This window comes from Cibotium barometz, chromosome 39 (genome assembly GCF_041138505.1).
Source record: "Cibotium barometz isolate CiBa-2024 chromosome 39, ASM4113850v1, whole genome shotgun sequence".
NCBI lineage: Eukaryota > Viridiplantae > Streptophyta > Polypodiopsida > Cyatheales > Cibotiaceae > Cibotium > Cibotium barometz.
The window spans coordinates 14,810,675-14,828,379 of record NC_141084.1 but is presented as its reverse complement, the minus strand read 5'-3'; the positions used below and the strand labels follow the sequence as shown (position 1 = coordinate 14,828,379).

Below are 17,705 nucleotides of genomic sequence, written 5' to 3'. Positions count from 1 at the left end.
TGCTCCCTTTCAAGTATGACCCCTAGCCAAGACAAGGTTAGGACCTAGACCAGCTCACCAAGAAACCGCGTTACTTCTCTCTGGCTGGGCACAGAAAGCTTAAAATGCAACAGATGGTAACACTCTTTGCATAACAGTAGCATACATGCGCATCTCAAATTTTACTTGGATGCATCACAACTTTCACAAATACAAACACGAGAAAATACATGCTAAAATGAATGCTCACAATCATGTGTATTTTACAAGGAAAGGGCCCTCATATCATTTTCTGAAGATTTTTATTTATTTTTAAAACCAATCAAAGGTTGCTGAAGATTCAATTATGATTTCTTTCTAAATCTCGCATGAAGACAAGAATAAGAGAAGTCCGTGACATGTAGGTCAGCTGATAAGCTATTGAACTCTCGAGCAGCTGAGCAGAGGTCTTGGGTTCAATCCTAACTTGCTGCGACCGATGGGCACCCAGTCCTTCACCTACGGCGGGCTGTAAACTCTCCTTGCTCCCCGTGGGTGGAGCTCAGAGAGGAGCAATATCCTCAACTGATTAGCAGGATCTCAACTTTGGGGGCGGGTAGAATGGGGGGTAGGGGGGAAGACGAGAATAAGAGCACATACATGGAATAAATGAAACCTTTTGGCATTCTGGCTCATATCACTGCCCACTTGGAGAAACCAATCTAAATCAAAGATGAGCTGTATGGTGGGGCTGCAGTTTTTGTTCGTATGTCTGCTCTTAGCTGACTAGCCCTCTACACATAAAGAGTTTTTATGCAACTACCATCTGAACAAATAGAATAAAGTACAAGTGCATCAGTTAGCAAGCCATGATCCATCCCCCTGTTCTGCGACGCAAATGCATCTCGGAGCATCATAAATAGCATGCCAGCCCACTAACACAGCATAATCTCCATTGCTGTATCAGGAGGCTTGGCCGAGAAAGAATTTGGAAGTATGCAAACTTTTGTATGCTGGGAAACTGGCCCTTACGAAAATGGATCACAACTGCAATGCTAGATCCGGCTGCTGGGCATCACTTAGATTATCAGAGCCCTGAGCAAGAGCAGATTTAGGGGAGAGCAAACTTACATTCAAGTCTGGGGGCAAAGAATGAGACAAGCTTGAGGGCTCACGCAAAGAATACGACCTAGAAACAGATCCCCAGGGGTGATTTTTGAACGCAGTACTCCCTGCAATATTTGAAGCTGAGAGGTGAGATTGTGACGTTGCATGATCAGTGCCCTGCACATCGTGAGGGTTTACAAGATTAGACTCTTGCAAACCACGTGGACCAACAGTGCCAAGCTTTGGCCCTTGTTTTACAGAAGCTTGCTGATGGATCTGAACTAGGTTTTGTTGTATAGATGATGGTACATCATGAGAGAACTGATGCTGCATGAATTGGGACACGGTTGTAGCAATCCTCTTGTTTTCTTGTTGAGCAGCAGCTAGTCTTGATTGAAACTCATGCTGCTCAGTAGCATCCTCTACATCTTGGTGTTGAGCCATGTGAATGGCAACAGAATTGCCTGAAAGCTTGGTTTGAGACGGCAAGCCATGAGCACTACCAGGGTTCATCTGCTGCTTTTCATGGCCAAGAAGCGAAGGAGTTGTACTTGACAAATGTGTAGCCCATCCATACTGGCTTTCTTGGCTAGACAACTTTCTGCCTGAGGTAGCTAGGCTAGCTTCAGAATCTAGATTGGCACTTTTATTTGCACTTCCCTCAAGGCCTTTTTCCCCTGAGAAGTGATAACTTCCACCTGAACCTTGGGCATGCTGTATAGTGGCAGCTTGCTCCAATTGTTTGCTAAAGGCCCAAGAAAATAACCTGCCATTCTGTGATACCAACTCAAGAAGTTTTGACTGAGATACTTCTGCTGTCAGATTTGCCCCTGTGAGACCAAGCTTCAATACAGCTTGTGCATGCAGCTGATCTGGCGGCAATGAGTTGGATGCAAATTGATATACATGTGGAACTTTCTCAGCAGAGGAGCACTCCACAGCTGACGAACTTGAAACTGAACTTGTTGAGGTACTGCACACCACTTCCTTGGGACCTTGTTGGATGGCACTATTACCATGAAAACCTGGCACAGACTTTGCAAGAACCTTAGACTCACTAGGAAGCCCTGAAGTCGATTGACCTTTCGTTAAAGGCAACACACCAGGTGAAGGCTCAAGAACCCAGCCTGGCCCAAATGGGACACCTGGTGGAAGTGCTTTATGAATTTTTTCTGCTGCAACTTTCCAAATGGCAGGACCTAGATCTGCAGAAAAACGAGCTAAACTTCTTGCATAGGCAAAATCCTGTTGTTGTTGTCCCATCTGCTCAAGAAAGCCAGTAACCAAACAGAACAAAAGAATGATGCAGTTTTTCAGAAACACCATTAAATGCTGAAAGCAACATTGCATAACCTGGAAATTTTCGGAAAGGAGGACCTGACAAACGGAGGGCTGAGGAAAAGTTACATCAGAAATAGAAAGGGAAAATTACACAGAGTAGGGAGATCTTACAGGCATTAGCTGCTGCATTTCGCCTCCAAATGTCATCAATGTTGTCCCAATGCCACAACCAAAAGACTCCCGTGGATAGTAAGTATTTCGGCGGCTATCTTCATACAGTTGCATCCTTTTACCATCTCTTACATTCACGGGCTTGAAAACTTCAAATAGCCCAAAAACAGCGTCAAAAAAATGTACTCTCTCTCTCTCTCTCTCTCTCTCTCTCTCTCTCTCTCTCATAATGTCCATGGAAATCTCATGGAGGAATGCAAGGTACATGAAACATGATGAGATATGCCATGGACATTATTGTATCACTTTGGTCTCACAGGCCCATTGGATCTTTTTTATTTTTAGTTTTTTTTTCTAGGAAAAAGATCCATCTATTAGTTACCAAGGAAAAAAGCCACTAGGAGGAGAAAGCTATCTCATGCAATGGGGGGAGGGGGAAACAACCACACGTGGTCTATAGTACCAAGTGGGCTCACCACCACTATCAGTGAGAAAGGAACCGTGATGCCAGATCCTCGAGAAGGCCTCCCAGTGCTTCCGCATGCAATCTAAACCACCTTGAAACTAGCCACGGAGGGTATGAATGATATCAAGCTAGGTGCTCCTGATGGACTCCGCTTGCGGAGTGAGATAGCCTTCGATGGCTCAACTCCATCGAGCTCTCCACATGTGCCATGCAGCAATACTGCTACAAATCTCCCATCTCTGGCAAGAACCTGAAGTCCAGTGACTAGAAGATGGGGCTAGGACTGGCACAACAAAAATACGAAGATGAGAGACCTGAAGGGCTAGTCCCCCACCCTCCTCCTCAGATGCCATGACGGCCCGGCCTCGGCCTCGGCCTCGGTGGCCCAAGCAATAGTGCCCCACGTAATAGTGCGGGAAGGGACCTTGTCTATAGTAAGATGCGGAGGATCCATTTCTAAACCTGCCAAGCCTTCGGGCAATCCCAAAGACAACAATTGTAAGCCCAACGGGGCGTGCCGTGACAAATTCAACCACGTGTTCAAGATATAATGAGAGAGAGAGAGAGAGAGAGAGAGAGAGAGAGAGAGAGAGAAGGGATTCGGGAATAGGGATCTTGCACAATACACCACACTAAGCGGGAAACAAGTCCTGCCCCCTTTCACGAATTTATTCAGGAACAATCCACGAGCACGCTGGCCAAGATCAATACAACAATGAATACAAAGCAAACAATCCCTAAGTTGAAGTCGGTGTTGAGGCACGAGATCCATGATGCCGAACACACCATAGGGATCACCCACAAGTATCTCTCACCGGGCTAGTACCAGATCTAATATCCAAATCCAAATCCAATGAATCCGAGTCTAAGTTTCAATCCAATGTCCAAGTTCCAGATCCGAATCTAGATCCAAGCCTAGGTTCCAATCCAATGATCAAGTCCAAATTAATCTCTCTTAATTACCCTTAATTACTCTTAATCATTGAAAGGACACCAGTGAGAAGGGTCACACCCTATCACATGGGTCATCACCAAAGGATTCAAAGGGACACATCTATTGATTAAAGGACACATCTCTACGTCCATACTTGTCACAGTACAAAAATACGATACCGTATGGGAATTTTTGGTACGATATGAAATTTTCGGATACCGTACCATAAAATACAGTTTTTTTTTTCACTTACAAACTATGGAGCTTCAAGCTTGAATGTGAGGGAAGGTTGGGGGGGGGGGGGAGGAGTCTACAGTGCTTGAGGAACCACAACATGGAGATGTGTCTCGACCACTAGGATCTCCCAATTGTCTCCAAAAAAGAACATGCATGGGTAATGCAATACCAAAGATCTCCCAGTGTAGCGTTTATGACTAAGGTACCGCCCTTGCACAAATACGAGGAGTGCATCTAGGATGATAGGTTTAGGGACTCCTCTCTAGATCAAAATGGCCATGTCCAAATCTTCTTCCTCGTACATAACTTGAGGATCTGATTGTCTAGCCTACCTATACCAGGGATCTCCAAGTGATGTAGCAAGATTCTCTCATCCTACCAATCAAGTGTACACTACCAGGCTACCTTGCCAGATTTTTTAGGTCTCTCAGCAACCCCATATGGAATACTGAGTGGACACGAAAGTTACGAAGTATTGCGGGCATTTGGGATCTTCGTTAAGCAAGATTTCTATATATTTTTTGGCATTTGGAATTTTTTTCTCAAGGTGGGGGGGGGGGAACCTCATACCGTACGATATCATACAGTACTGTACCGTACGAACCATACAGTATGAATGGGTTCGTACCAATACAAGAAACAACTATGTCTACGTCCAAAGGACAACTATTCATTCAAGAGTCACACCCTTTCATCAGGGATGTGCGTCTTCATTTGTACTTCTTCAGGCCCTATTTAACACGGCCTTGTGTCTCAATGCAAACACTCAGCTTTCCACTCTAAGCATCTTAGTTTTCAGTATTAAGTCTTTTTAATCATGTCTCAAGTTCCAAATTGTAGGATGCCCACATACAAAAAACCCAACCCTAACCCTAAAAATCAGAAACCATAAATCAGCAAATAAACCCTAGCCATAGTAGGGTTTGTATGGAAGAGAGGGAGAGAATGTCCCATTCAAATTTGCCGAATTTTGCTAATTTTGCCCAATTTTAGTTTGCTCCCCAATTTTCTATCACACAAAAGAAAACGATGATTTGTAGCCTCACCGGGTAATCATAGCATAATATCGGGCTTTCTCTCCTATCTTTTCAAGCGCCAATTGGTGATAGGAACTCCTGAGGCTGAATCGTCATGTTGCAACCGTCGTTTCCTTTCGAGTGAAGAGCCACGACTGCATGCCAATATTTAAATCTTTTTTTATAGATTTTAACAAAGGCTTTAAAGCCTTATAACTAAAGGCTTTTAAAAAGCCTCCCCAACCAACCGGCGGCGGCCTGGGCCCAACCAACGTCGAAACCAAAAAAAAAAAAACGCAATCCCAACCAGCCATTCCACTCTTTTTTTTTTTAACGAAAGAGCAAAAGGGCGTCACCAGTCAAAGAAAAACGGGCAGCCCAACCAACAATCTCCACAAACAAAAAAAACAAACCAACAGCAAAACTATCACCGCTCTCCTCGTGTGCCTTCAGAGATGGATTCCTTCGCTACAACTATGGCATGTTTCCTACAGCATACCAATCCAACCGGAATATCTACAACATCTATAGCACGGGTGTGATTTTTTCATAAATTAATCACACTTGTTCCAATACAAAAAAAAGAAGAAGGTATTTCTATGTTCAAGAAACCCAGCGTTTTATTCTTCTCTGAGCACAGCACTCTTCAAGAACCAACATTACCTTCTCCAGGCTGAAGACACCTACTCACATTTACTGGACACACCTTACCATTTTCCAATAAATCCCATTTTACTGCAATAGCTTTATGGACAAATTACGAGTTCAGTTACATCCACGACTCTCCTCCTCTCCGACGACACCTCCAATGCCTTCTCCTGTACCTAACCCTCCACCTCGCATCTTTCGAGTACAGGTAGCGACACCTACCTCAGAGCCTCGCCAGTACGACGTGTGGATCTTTGTGGTTACAACTCCTAATGAGTATCTGCACCATTATACTGGTACCCATACGTGGGCCTCTCCATTCCGGTGTGCCAAATCCTCTTCCACGAACTTGGTCTCTATCCAAAGGGACCACATTCCTTGTTTATTGTACGCGCTGCCTCACCTAATTATTCTCGTCGAACACCTACACCAGTATCCCAAAGTCCTAGCCTGACCACAGTACCTGTTGACACACCCCCCCCCCTCCCAGCTACACCGGGTGGTCTATTCATGCTCCCCTTGACAACCTCGCCCCGACCTTCCTCCATGGCGTCGACTCGCCCTCCAAGCGATGGTTGTCACTCAAGCACAACAGCGCCAACAGGAGCTGCAGCAGCGTAATCCAATTCCATCTCCTACCATGGCGGATAAACCAATCATTGAGGACGAGCCCGTTCTCACCCGATGGCAACAGGAGATGCAGACCCAGATGGCTGCTATGCAAAGTCAATTCTAGAAGACTTTGGAGACTCTCACATTGCAAATACAGATAGTAGTCCCAACATTCTCAACCTGCAAGTTCGACGGCTTCAATCGACATACCAGTTCCAGACACCAACATGGTATCCCAGAGGTGGAAGACGATGACCTAAAAGTTATTAATCATTTGTTACAAGCATCAACAACTACAAAAATCGGACATTAAACTGTCAAAATACGCAGCGGAGATGATAACCAAATCTGAGACCACAAGAGCAAGTAGTGCAGAAAATAGACAGCACAAGAGAAGGAGAGAGATATGCGTATAACTTTGCTCTATATACACAAGATCCCGAAGTGATACAAGATGATATGACAAGGGGCTGTGGGGGTCCATTTATATATAGACCCCAGGCAGCAGTCGGCCTGCTCCAAAGGCAGCCGACAGGTACAACATCTCCACGACCTGCCACATAGACCAGTTGGCCAGCAGACATGAGTCGGCCAGCTTTGTACTGCAGTCGGGTACAGTCGGCCAGAGGATGTATACACCTGCCAGCCCAGGACTGCCCTCCCAAGCCACAGAAAAATGGGAAAAATGGGAAAAATGGGAAAAAATACGGGGAGTGAGGAAAAATGAGAAAACACCTACAAAGGTGTCTGGTAAAGACAGAAGATGACTTCTAACACCCCCTCTCTACTCCTGGCTGTGAAACCAACCCTAGGAAGCTGGAGTGCCGCCTGAGCATAGCCTGAGGTAGAGACTTCGTGAAGAGGTCCGCCGCATTGTCCTCCGTCGAACAATAAAGTAGCAAGATGTCACCAGCCAAGATCTTCTCACGTACAAAAAAGTGATACTGTATCTCTATGTGCTTGGTCCGGGCATGGAAGACCGGGTTCCGAGCAATAGCTATACAACTCTGGTTATCACACTGGATGACTGTGGGCTCCTTCTGTGGAAACCCAATCTCGCCTAGTAGCCTCCGCAGCCACACAACCTTGCAAGCAGCACCACAAACAGCCCGGTACTCTGCCTCTGTCAAAGATAGGGCAATAGTTGGCTGTCTCATACTGCTCCAAGAAACTGCTCCTGAGCCGAGGGTAAAACTGTAACCTGAAGTAGATCTCCTCGTGTCTGGATCTCCTCCCCAATCTGAGTCACTCCAACCTTGGAGTCTGACTCCATTCCCTCCTGTGTAGAGTCCTAGATCCTTCGTACTCTGCAGATACCGAGTTAACTTTGTATTTGGGTCCATCGGTGAAGTAATAGGCTTGCAGTTCTCCATCCCAAAGGCCTCAAGCAACTCATGAACATACCGCTGCTGAGAGATGAAAAAACCCCCTCTGGGTCTGCCAGATCTCCAATCCCAAAAAGAAGTGGGTTCTTCTCTTCCCGAACAGTCCCGAACAATCCACCAATCAGCAACGCAACAGTCCCCCTCTTGCTCAGAAAACTCCCAAGATCTATCAAGAGCCTAGGGCTCTGATACCATGTCAAAATGCGCAGTGGAAGACTAACGCACGTATGAGACACATCACCATCGAGCTCCACGAACACCCCCAACGGGCAGTGCAACATCCCTCCACCGAGCACCCATCTCTCGGTGAGCTGCCTCCCAAAACACTGGCCGGAAGAGATGATTATGACAAGGTGCCACTCTAGCCTATATATGGCTCTTCAACTTCCCATGCTTCCACTTATGGGATAATCCAAGGCACCTTCTAGCCATAGATTACACGCTCGAAATCGCCAACCTTCCAACACCCTCTCTCAATTCGAGCTTCACAAGCCACCGAGGTGTGAGGGGGTCACCCAGGACCACACGCCTAGGCTCTTATACCATGTCAAAATACGCAGCGGAGATGATAACCAAATCTGAGACCACAAGAGCATGTAGAGTGCAGAAACTAGACAGCACAAGAGGAGGAGAGAGATATGCGTGTAACTCTGCTCTATATACACAAGATCCCGAAGTGATACAAGATGATATGACAAGGGGCTGTGGGGTCCATTATATATGGACCCCAGGCAGTAGTCGGCCTGCTCCAGAGGCAACCGACAGGTACAACATCTCCACGACCTACCACATAGACTAGTCGGCCAGCAAACATGAGTCGGCCAGCTTTGTACTGCAGTCGGCCAGAGGATGTATGCGCCTGCCAGCCCAAGACTGCCCCCCCCAAGCCACAGAAAAATGAAAAAAATGGGGAAAAATACGGAGAGTGAGGAAAAATGAGAAAACACCTACAAAGGGCGGGCACACCCACAACAGAGGCCCTGGTGTCTCGTAAAGACAGGAGATGACTTCTAAAATAAACCTCCTGAGTCCATTTCCGGCCAACGCAATAAGTGTACACTTGACCAATGGCTCTACAAGCTCCACTTGTACTTCGATTCCATGGACCGCACAGATGCAAGAAAGATTACCTTCGCCGCAACTTTGGTGAAAGGCAATGCATTCTTATGGTGGCAACGACGACTATCTAATGGGAAGACTGTCAACACATGGAAAAATTCGAGCGTGTCATCCGTAAGCAATTTATACGTGTGCCAATGCAGATTTTCAAGCACGATCTCGCTTACGTCATTTGACCCAAATAGGATCATTGGTTGTAGCCACCAAGGGTGCCCACATGGATTGTCCACCACAACAACGGACTATCCACTCCAACAATGTGATTGTGTGGCAGTCATAGTGAGTCAACCCGAGAGGCGCCAAGCATTGGGAACATCAAGTGGAGACGCACCACCACAACCGACACAAGGAGGTGCACTGAAGGCTCCAACGACACTGACGGCACCGAGTGACACTCTATCGGCATCTCCAAAGATAGGAGATTCCACCAAAGGCTACCCTGCCACCCAAGGCATCCACCAAAGATAGGAGATGCCACCGACTCGACCTCAAGCATATATGGCCCCTCGTCCCATCTTGGAGGACATCCTTATCTTGCATCCTTATCTCACCTTGGAGGACATCATTTATGCTCATCCTTCATACCACTTGTACCCTGTGTTTTGTCATCAACTTGAGATGTGTCGTTCTCTTCACTGTGACCTCTGCTAAGTGTGCACGGTACAGTGAAGGACATGTATCAGTGTTCTTTGAGTAGCACAAGTGTTCTCGTTCCTTCCACAGTCTTCTCTCTTCTTGTGTCGTGTTCCGCTCCATAGTGCCTTCTTTGTTGCGCTATGAGCATCTAGGACTCCGGACACACTCTCCAGAGAAGAGCCACCACGTAGTGTGTCAGGTAACCATCCCTCCTACATTGGCCTCTTATATCTCGCAGTTTAATAGCTTGATACTGGAGATTCCCACATTATCCCAAGCTACATGCTTTTGTCAAGAGACTTTTTTTCCACGTTGCGCACCGATCTTCACAAATATGACCCAGTCAACTTTGCAGTTGCTATTCACTATGCTGAATGCATAGCCAATATCCCAGTCACACAACGGGAATCTTCGTCACAAAGTCGCGCAAGCTCTTCTCCTTTTGACAACGTAATAAATTTGTTCGTGATGGTCCCAAATCTTTTGGCGGTTCTCAACCTCGACCCAATTCTTAGCAATCGTCATTCCAAAAGCCTCGCCAACAAGAGGGGTCGTCTTTTGACCAACCATGGCGCCAGCACTCTTATCAACCACGAGGATCAGCGAGACTCTGGACGCGACCAATCCCGTAACCCGCAACAGTCCCCTGCTACAAGCCAACAGAAGACAAGCCTACGCACCATTTGTTCTCGAAACCACCGATGGTTCGAGTACCCTAAACATCCTAGTAATTCCACCTCGGCGGACAAGTCTCAGATTCAGTCTTCAAGTACTTCTAAAGGCAAGCGTGTTATGGTCATATCCCAGCAACCACAAGCTTGCATCATTACCTCAATGACTAAAACATAGTCTGCCTCTACAATTCCAACCTCTGTGTCCACCCAAGTGTTAACACTAATTGGCTCAATTTCTCGCTCTCTCATTATTGTTCTAATCGACAGCGAATGTTCTCACAATTTTGTAGCCATGGCAATGGTGCAACGATTGAAGATTGCAATGCCCAAACTTATGAGATTGAGTTGGCAGACGGATCGGGATTTAAATGCCAACACTATGGCTCCTCGACTTTTCTTTCGTATTCACCAGTATCACGATAAGATGGATTTTGAGATTATGCCTTTATTACGATACGATATGATCTTGGGTCAACAATGGCTATATTAGTACGACTCTCTCATCAGTTTTTACAACCACGCTTTACAGTTTGTCAAAGATGGTATGGACATAGATCTCCAAGGTGTTTGCAACCAACCCTCCACACCAACCTTGTCCGCATTACAAGTGAAGCGGTGGGTTCACAAGGCTGGTTCTTCTTCGACACTCTTAATGGTTTTTTCTACAAAGAAGACAATGCTTGACCAGAATTCCAAGTGGCATATTTGGCTCAACCCTTCTTTGTTTCCTGTGGAACCCCCTCCAGTTTTGCCTCCTCGACGCCCGGTGGATCATCCGGTTGATTTACATCTTGGCAATTCACCACTGACTCGTGCTCCATATCGAGTCTCTTTTACTAAATCCCAAGAAATTTCAACGCCAATTAACAGAGCTCTTGAACAAAGGTCATATTCGTCCTAGTAAGAGTCTTTTTGGTGCACCAAAAAGAAAGATAAGTCAATGTGACTTTGCATTGATTATCGTGTCCTCAACAAACTGCCCATCAAGAATAAATATCCTCTTCCTCGGATTGATGAATTATTTGATGCCAAAGTATTTTCCAAGATTGATCTCAAGTCCAAATATCATCAAATCCGTATTCGTGAAGGTGATGAGCACAAGAATGCCTCTCACACGAAGTATGGACATTATGAATATTTGGTCATGCCTTTTGGGTTAACCAATGCCCCGACAACTTTTATGAGTCTCATGAATGACCTTTTTCGACCATTTTTTGAGAAGTTGGTGATTAGTTATCTAAATGATATTCTAGTATTTAGTGCTTCAATCGATGAGCACAAAAAGCATCTACATCAAGTTTTCTAGGTTTTGTAGATAATGCACTTTTTTTAAATCCAGAGACATTACAAGAGTACCTTGGACACATCATTTCAACTAATGACATTTCCGTTGATCCTAAGAAGATACAAGTTGTTCAAGATTGGCCGACACCGCAAAATACTCATGATGTCAGATTATTCTTGGGTCTTGACTACATAATTTCTTTAGTATGTTTTCAAGATACATGATTTGCCAAAGTCCATTATTTCAGATCGAGATCCAAAGTTTACAGGACATTTCAAGGTGGAAAGATAAGGTAAGGTACGGTACGGTACACATTCAAGTACAGGTTGAGATTTTGAGGTACATTAAATACATAAGATCCGTAAAAACATAAAAAATATACTACATAGAGAGTACATATATATACAAAAAATGAATGGAAAAACAATTCATTTCTGAACATTCAACAACACCACAATTACCAAAATGAGAGCTCCATTAGTCAACATGTTTTCCTTCGCTATCATACTCTCAGCTCTGGCTCTGCAATGGCAGTGACCGCAACGGTTGGCACCGCATCATCATCATCTCTTGCTGTAATGTCTGTAGTATCAATGAGAGGAATGGCTATGTTTGCAGTGTCACATGCATCCCGCACTTGGATGCCACGTAGACATTTCTATACAGAAGGTGCAAGACCTGGGATGGTGAACTGGTCCCATGTGAGCCCAATCCGGGACGAGTCAGCCAGGGATCCATCTCAGTCGTCCGAGGTCAGGTGTGCATTGTCCTGCACATGAGTCCAAGGTCAGGTGTGCATTGTCCTGCACATGAAACAGTGCCAGTCCGCGCTGTGAGTCTCCCTCTAGAATGATGTCAGTGGTTCTGTGTATCTGGTATGGTACCGGATGCCAGATCACTGAGTAGATTATGGTTGGGACAAGGGGCCAGCCCATAGGACTACCCCGTATCTGAGTGTGGGCATGGGAATGGTGTAGAACCACCCCCATGAGGGCCAGGAAGGCCCAGGGTGAACCCACCAGCCATGGAGAGGCTGTAGGACAGCCCTAGGACACAGATAAGGCAATCTCTAGGAGATTACAGCCTTTGTATGGCTGTAGGGCATGTATGGGGCAGCCCATACAGGCTGCCCAGCCTTGGGATTGAGGACAAAACTGGTGTCCAGCCAATCAGAAGCAGGCGCATCACTTTCAGCCTGTTAGGGAAAAAAGGTAGTATTTTTTGGGATTTAATTCAGCATTTATTGCTGAATTTCACCAGTCGTGGGACATAGCTTGTTTTTTCAGCTGGCCGACTGCTCCTCAGGAGAAGTATAAATAGTGGAGGCCATAATCCCATCATTCATCTCAGTTTTCACCAAGTGCTTAAGCCAATCAAGGGCCAGTCAAGCCAAGGAGATTGCCAAGCAAAGGGGTGGACTTCTGAAGGTCAAGGGCAGGATTTTCCAGCCAAGAAAAGGTCAAGTTTTCTGTATTTGTTTTCAGATTTACATCATTCTAATAAAGCAAATACACCATCCGTGGTGGGGACCCTACAGAGGGTAATTGGGATCCAATACTGTGTCCTCTCCATCTTCGCCTTCTCTCTCTATTTTCTGCACATCTCCTTTCAGTTTGTGCGTTAATTTCCGCCGCGAAAAGAGTGCTGATTTTTGAGTTTTGAAGTACCGATCCTTCTCCGAAGCTTCCGCATATTACAGTGGTATCAGAGCCTACTTCAAGGACAAAGATTCAGCAAAGAAAACCAGAAAATTTTTTCGCTCGTGTGGTTGGTTTTTATACGCCAGTGGACTACCCCTTTCGGAGTGACTCCTGTCCCTCGAAGGACGGTTGGTTTTTAGCCTCCGGAAGCCTCCAGAAGTCTCCCACACAGATAGTGGATGGTCAGATTGCGTTCCAAAAAGGAATTGCATTTTCCCGCTATGGCGAGCTTTGGCGACGAGAGAGAACCAGAACCATGGGACCAGAGTGCACCAGGCAGCCCAGCTAGGGCACCAGGCTTGAGTGTCACAGACATGTTCCAGCAGATGATGCGAGCAATCGCAGACCAGACAACCAAGTTGAGCAGAAGGCGTGGATCTTGGCTCTGGAGGAGCGTTCTCGCTCTCCAGCCTCGCGTTTTCCATCTCCTCCTCCCTCTCCTTCCGTATCCCAGATACCAGATCCACGTCACAGGGACCCTCTCGCGGGGTCACAGCCGCAGCCAAGCTCCTTGCTTGAGTTGCAGATGCGTGCATTGGAGATTCGACAACGAGAAGACGACGCCATGCGACGCGTGGAACACGAGCGTTACCTCAGAGCTTTGGACGCCAGATTGACACCGGCGGCGCTCTAATGAAATAGAGGACAACAGATTCCTCTTCTTTGTGTGGAAGAGGACCCAAGCTCCAATTCCTCTTGCAAGGACCCAAGCTACAATCCTATGATAGGACTCGAATGGCGAGGGATTTCTGTCATAATTCATGCAACAAAAGAAGTTGAAGCCCTTGTTAGTAATAAGTATACTACAAGTGGATTCTTATGCAAGACTCAAGAGTCAAGAGTCAAGACTTATGAGGTGAGGGGTATTGATACCATATTTCTTCCACCATGACACTGGTGGTAGCTGTCTTCCGCATTTTGGTCATCATTGAACCAAATTTAAAGCTACCATTTCGGAAAATAAGTAGCTCATCCTTCAACTACCTTAGCTGGTCCACATCCCCTCCTATGTATCTCTGGATGTCCTGCTGCCATCCATCCTCAAGCTCCTCATTTCTCCAAAGAGGATGCAATATGTGAGCAACTGCATGAATTGGTCTATGAAACCAATCCCATCGTGTATTCCACACGGCTCGGATGTCCTGAACCCTAAAAAAACAACCATGAAATGTATAATGTCATAAACCTCATATTATACAAGATTGAAGAATCAAAGAGACTAAGAGACTAAGAGTGCATGCATAATGCAACATACCTCTCTGTTGATAAGATAGTGCAACGGTTCAAAGCTTCACCAATTCTATCGATGAACTCGTACACGAGTTCAAGAGTGTTGCCCTCCATGTCCTGATGAGCGAAGAACACTATGAATAGGCTGAAGGGCCTTTATGAGAGTTTCAACCTCCTGCCACCAAGTGTCCCTCATGGCAACGCGTACAAACACAAAGGCCTTGGGACTGTCACGATCATCCCTAGCCGTCCTGTCCTTGGAAACTACTGTGCGTAGGAGTCCATGGCGGACTCTCACCAGCCTCTCAACCACAATGAATGTATATGCAAATCTAGTGGTAGAAGGTTTGAGAAGCTCTAAGTCGTTGTGTGCCCGATACATAGCAAGCACCTTCGGCCTCTTTGTCACAAACTTTACCATCATGCGAGAGGTCTCGAAGATGTCTGACACACAATCTATCTTTGTCACATTCTTGATGAGAAGGTCCAAGCTATTGAGCAACACATGGAGTCCAAAGAATGGCAGGAAACTCCTCCTCAGGCATCCTTCCTATGGAGACACAATTTGAGCCATTATGAGTGATCACCTGCATTATATTATGTGGCCCAATCTCCATGATAGCCTCTCGAATGTGTCACCAAATGTACTCACCTATCACCACTGTGCCTGCTATGGATGCATCTATGGCACGCAGGAACATTGTACCCTGCGACGAGGATGTTATTAACATTTCTCTTTCTGACATCCGACCATCCATCACATAGAAGAGTGCATCCACATTTTTTCCATGTTTCCTTGAGAGGCTCTACCTCCATCTCCACAGCTTGTCTCTCCCTTCTGAGCTCTTGTGTGCGCAAGGCCGCAATAGAGGGCCCCTCCCACTCACATCCTATGCGGCCGATCACCCTCATGGCCTTTTTCCATCGTGCGGTGCGCAAAATATTGAAAGACAAAGCACATTGTATGAAGAGCTTTGTCAGCTCTCGGGGGACCTCTTGCTTTGCCTGCATCTATAGACTGGCTTTGATACTCCCTTTTTGCAAGGCCTTGCCAATGGGGATGGGAGTCCTTTGTGCCCATGGTGCAAAGCTACCTTCTGTTTCTAGGATACACTTCTACTACCTATAACTAAGACATCCACATCTTCCTCCTCATCTTCATTACTCTCCTTTCCTGCAGGTAACTTCATTTAGCCTAATAATTTGGCTCTCTTCTACTCTTGTAATGATGCCTTGATAGCGCGAACCCCCTTCCCCACTAAACCTGTGAAATGGACCTTCACCCGCCGATCTATGTTGCCACCGGACTACAACCCACAATACTTGCACTTCCATTTGGAAGCACCTCCACCCTTGTAGGAGGCCGATTCGATCACATGGGTCCATGGGTCCACATAGCATCGCTTGTGCGAGGCATTTTGTTGAAGAGCCTACAGAGAAACCCCCAATTTTCAAACCACTTCAATTGACAAAAATCAGCCATGTAATGGATTACATACTTGCTTAAGACCCTTGGGCAAAGTCTTGGTCTTTGTGAAGAAAACCCCCAATTTTCAGCAACTCCATCTTGCCCCAAACTGGCCCAAATTAGCAAGCTGGTTTGATAAAAACATACCTGGCTGCAGGCACACGACCCGAGGGAGGAGGAGTGGCGATTTCATGAAGAAACGTGCAAGTTTGGGGTGGCGCAGAATTCGATGTTGATGATGAGGGAAACGAAAACCAAAGAAAACTTTATCAAAAGAGTCGCAGAGATGTCGACATGAGATTTGAGGCCAAAAAAAAAAATGTCAAAAATTTTGCTTGAAAAAAACGTGTTTCCTAACTACTATGGTTGGGCGGCTACCGACAATCTTGCATATCACGGGGGAGGCAACTGTCAAACCGAGGAGCTGGAGATCACCTTCACAAAAAGATAGGCAAGGGATGGCAGCCTCGGTCAGGGATGATAGAGCGGCTACCATGGAGTCCTCCTTGGGGTTCAAAGGCCAAAAGTTGCCGAAACTTGCCGAAATGGAAACTGCTCGAATGCAAAAAATCTGCGATGAAGAAGCACCGAAGGGAAGGAAGCGAGGAGAGGGGGGGGGGGCGCAAGGAGCAAGGCAAGGCAAAGGGGAGCTCGTACAATGGAAAAGGAGGTGACATAGAGGCGGGAGAAGGCGGAGAGGAAGGACTGCAAGAGGGACTCGAAGGAGGTGGGGGGGGGGGGGGGGGCAGCGCGCTTGAGAAGGGGAGGGAGGGAGAGGGTGACAGCCAGCAAAAGGGAGAAGAGAAGCGCGGGAAGCACGAAGGAGGACAGGGGGCGCAGGTTCGTGAACCGTGGGGGGGGGGGGGGGGGGGACACACTCACAGCTCTCAAGGTTATCGTGTCTTGTTGCAGAGATGCATGCAATTCCTCCTTGCTCAACTCACTCTGGGGATCTTGTTGAAGATCTCAACGGCCCATTGGATCTTTAGTAGACACTTAATATATCTTTATTTCTCTCTCTCTCTCTCTCATAGTCCACCAACACCATCATCCCATCCTTGACGCATCACCATCATCCCATTCTTAGAGATGCATGGCATTCCTCCTTGCTCAACTCACTCTGGAGATCTTGTTGAAGATCTCAACGGCCCATTGGATCTTTAGTAGACACTTAATATATCTTTATTTCTCTCTCTCTCTCTCTCTCTCTCTCTCTCTCTCTCTCTCTCTCTCATAGTCCACCAACCCCATCATCCCATCCTTAAAGCCAGGGACCCACCAGATCCCCACCATAATAGGACTACCATGATTAGCCATACACTGGCCAAGCTCTATGGAAAAGTGCTAGGGTCGGAGCTTAGCTATATGGCAGAGATTCATGGATACAAGGCCACAGGACAGGCCGGTTTCATGACATACTCCACACTGATTCACATTTTACATTGAGGGCTATTACTGAGGAGGCCAGGTCACAGAGACACCGTGTTCACTGTTGCTGTGAAGATTCAGAAATCTGACAGGCGGTGGAACAAACACTCGCACACGAAACACTTCATCACTTATGTAGCCACGTGTCCACGATCTCCTTGGTTCGCAGCTTTTGCTCGCCCCCGAACGGTTCCGGAGTAATGTTGGGGCCTAAAGCAGAAGCCAAGGTATCCATACCTGAGAAAGTAGAGAGGGTAGTGCTCAATAGAGCAATGGAGTTCTGCAAAGCTTGCATGTGGGCTGCAATTTGTGCCTGACGTTCCGTCGAAGAAGCTTCGAGAGCTACTTTG

General features: G+C 46.4%; 1 protein-coding gene across 1 annotated transcript in view; it reads right to left on the bottom strand.

Moving 5' to 3' along the window:
* Positions 1-267: 267 nt before the first annotated feature.
* The window catches only part of LOC147615764 (uncharacterized), a 49,012-nt gene continuing 31,574 nt past the window's right edge, over positions 268-17,705 (bottom strand). Inside the window, exons 8-9 of the mRNA XM_086778358.1 lie at positions 2,518-2,666; positions 268-2,328 (exon numbers count right to left, since the gene is read on the bottom strand). Of these exons, the coding sequence (XP_086634484.1) occupies positions 1,000-2,328; positions 2,518-2,666 (1,478 nt within the window). The 3' untranslated portion in view covers positions 268-999. The remainder of the gene's footprint in view (positions 2,329-2,517; positions 2,667-17,705) is intronic.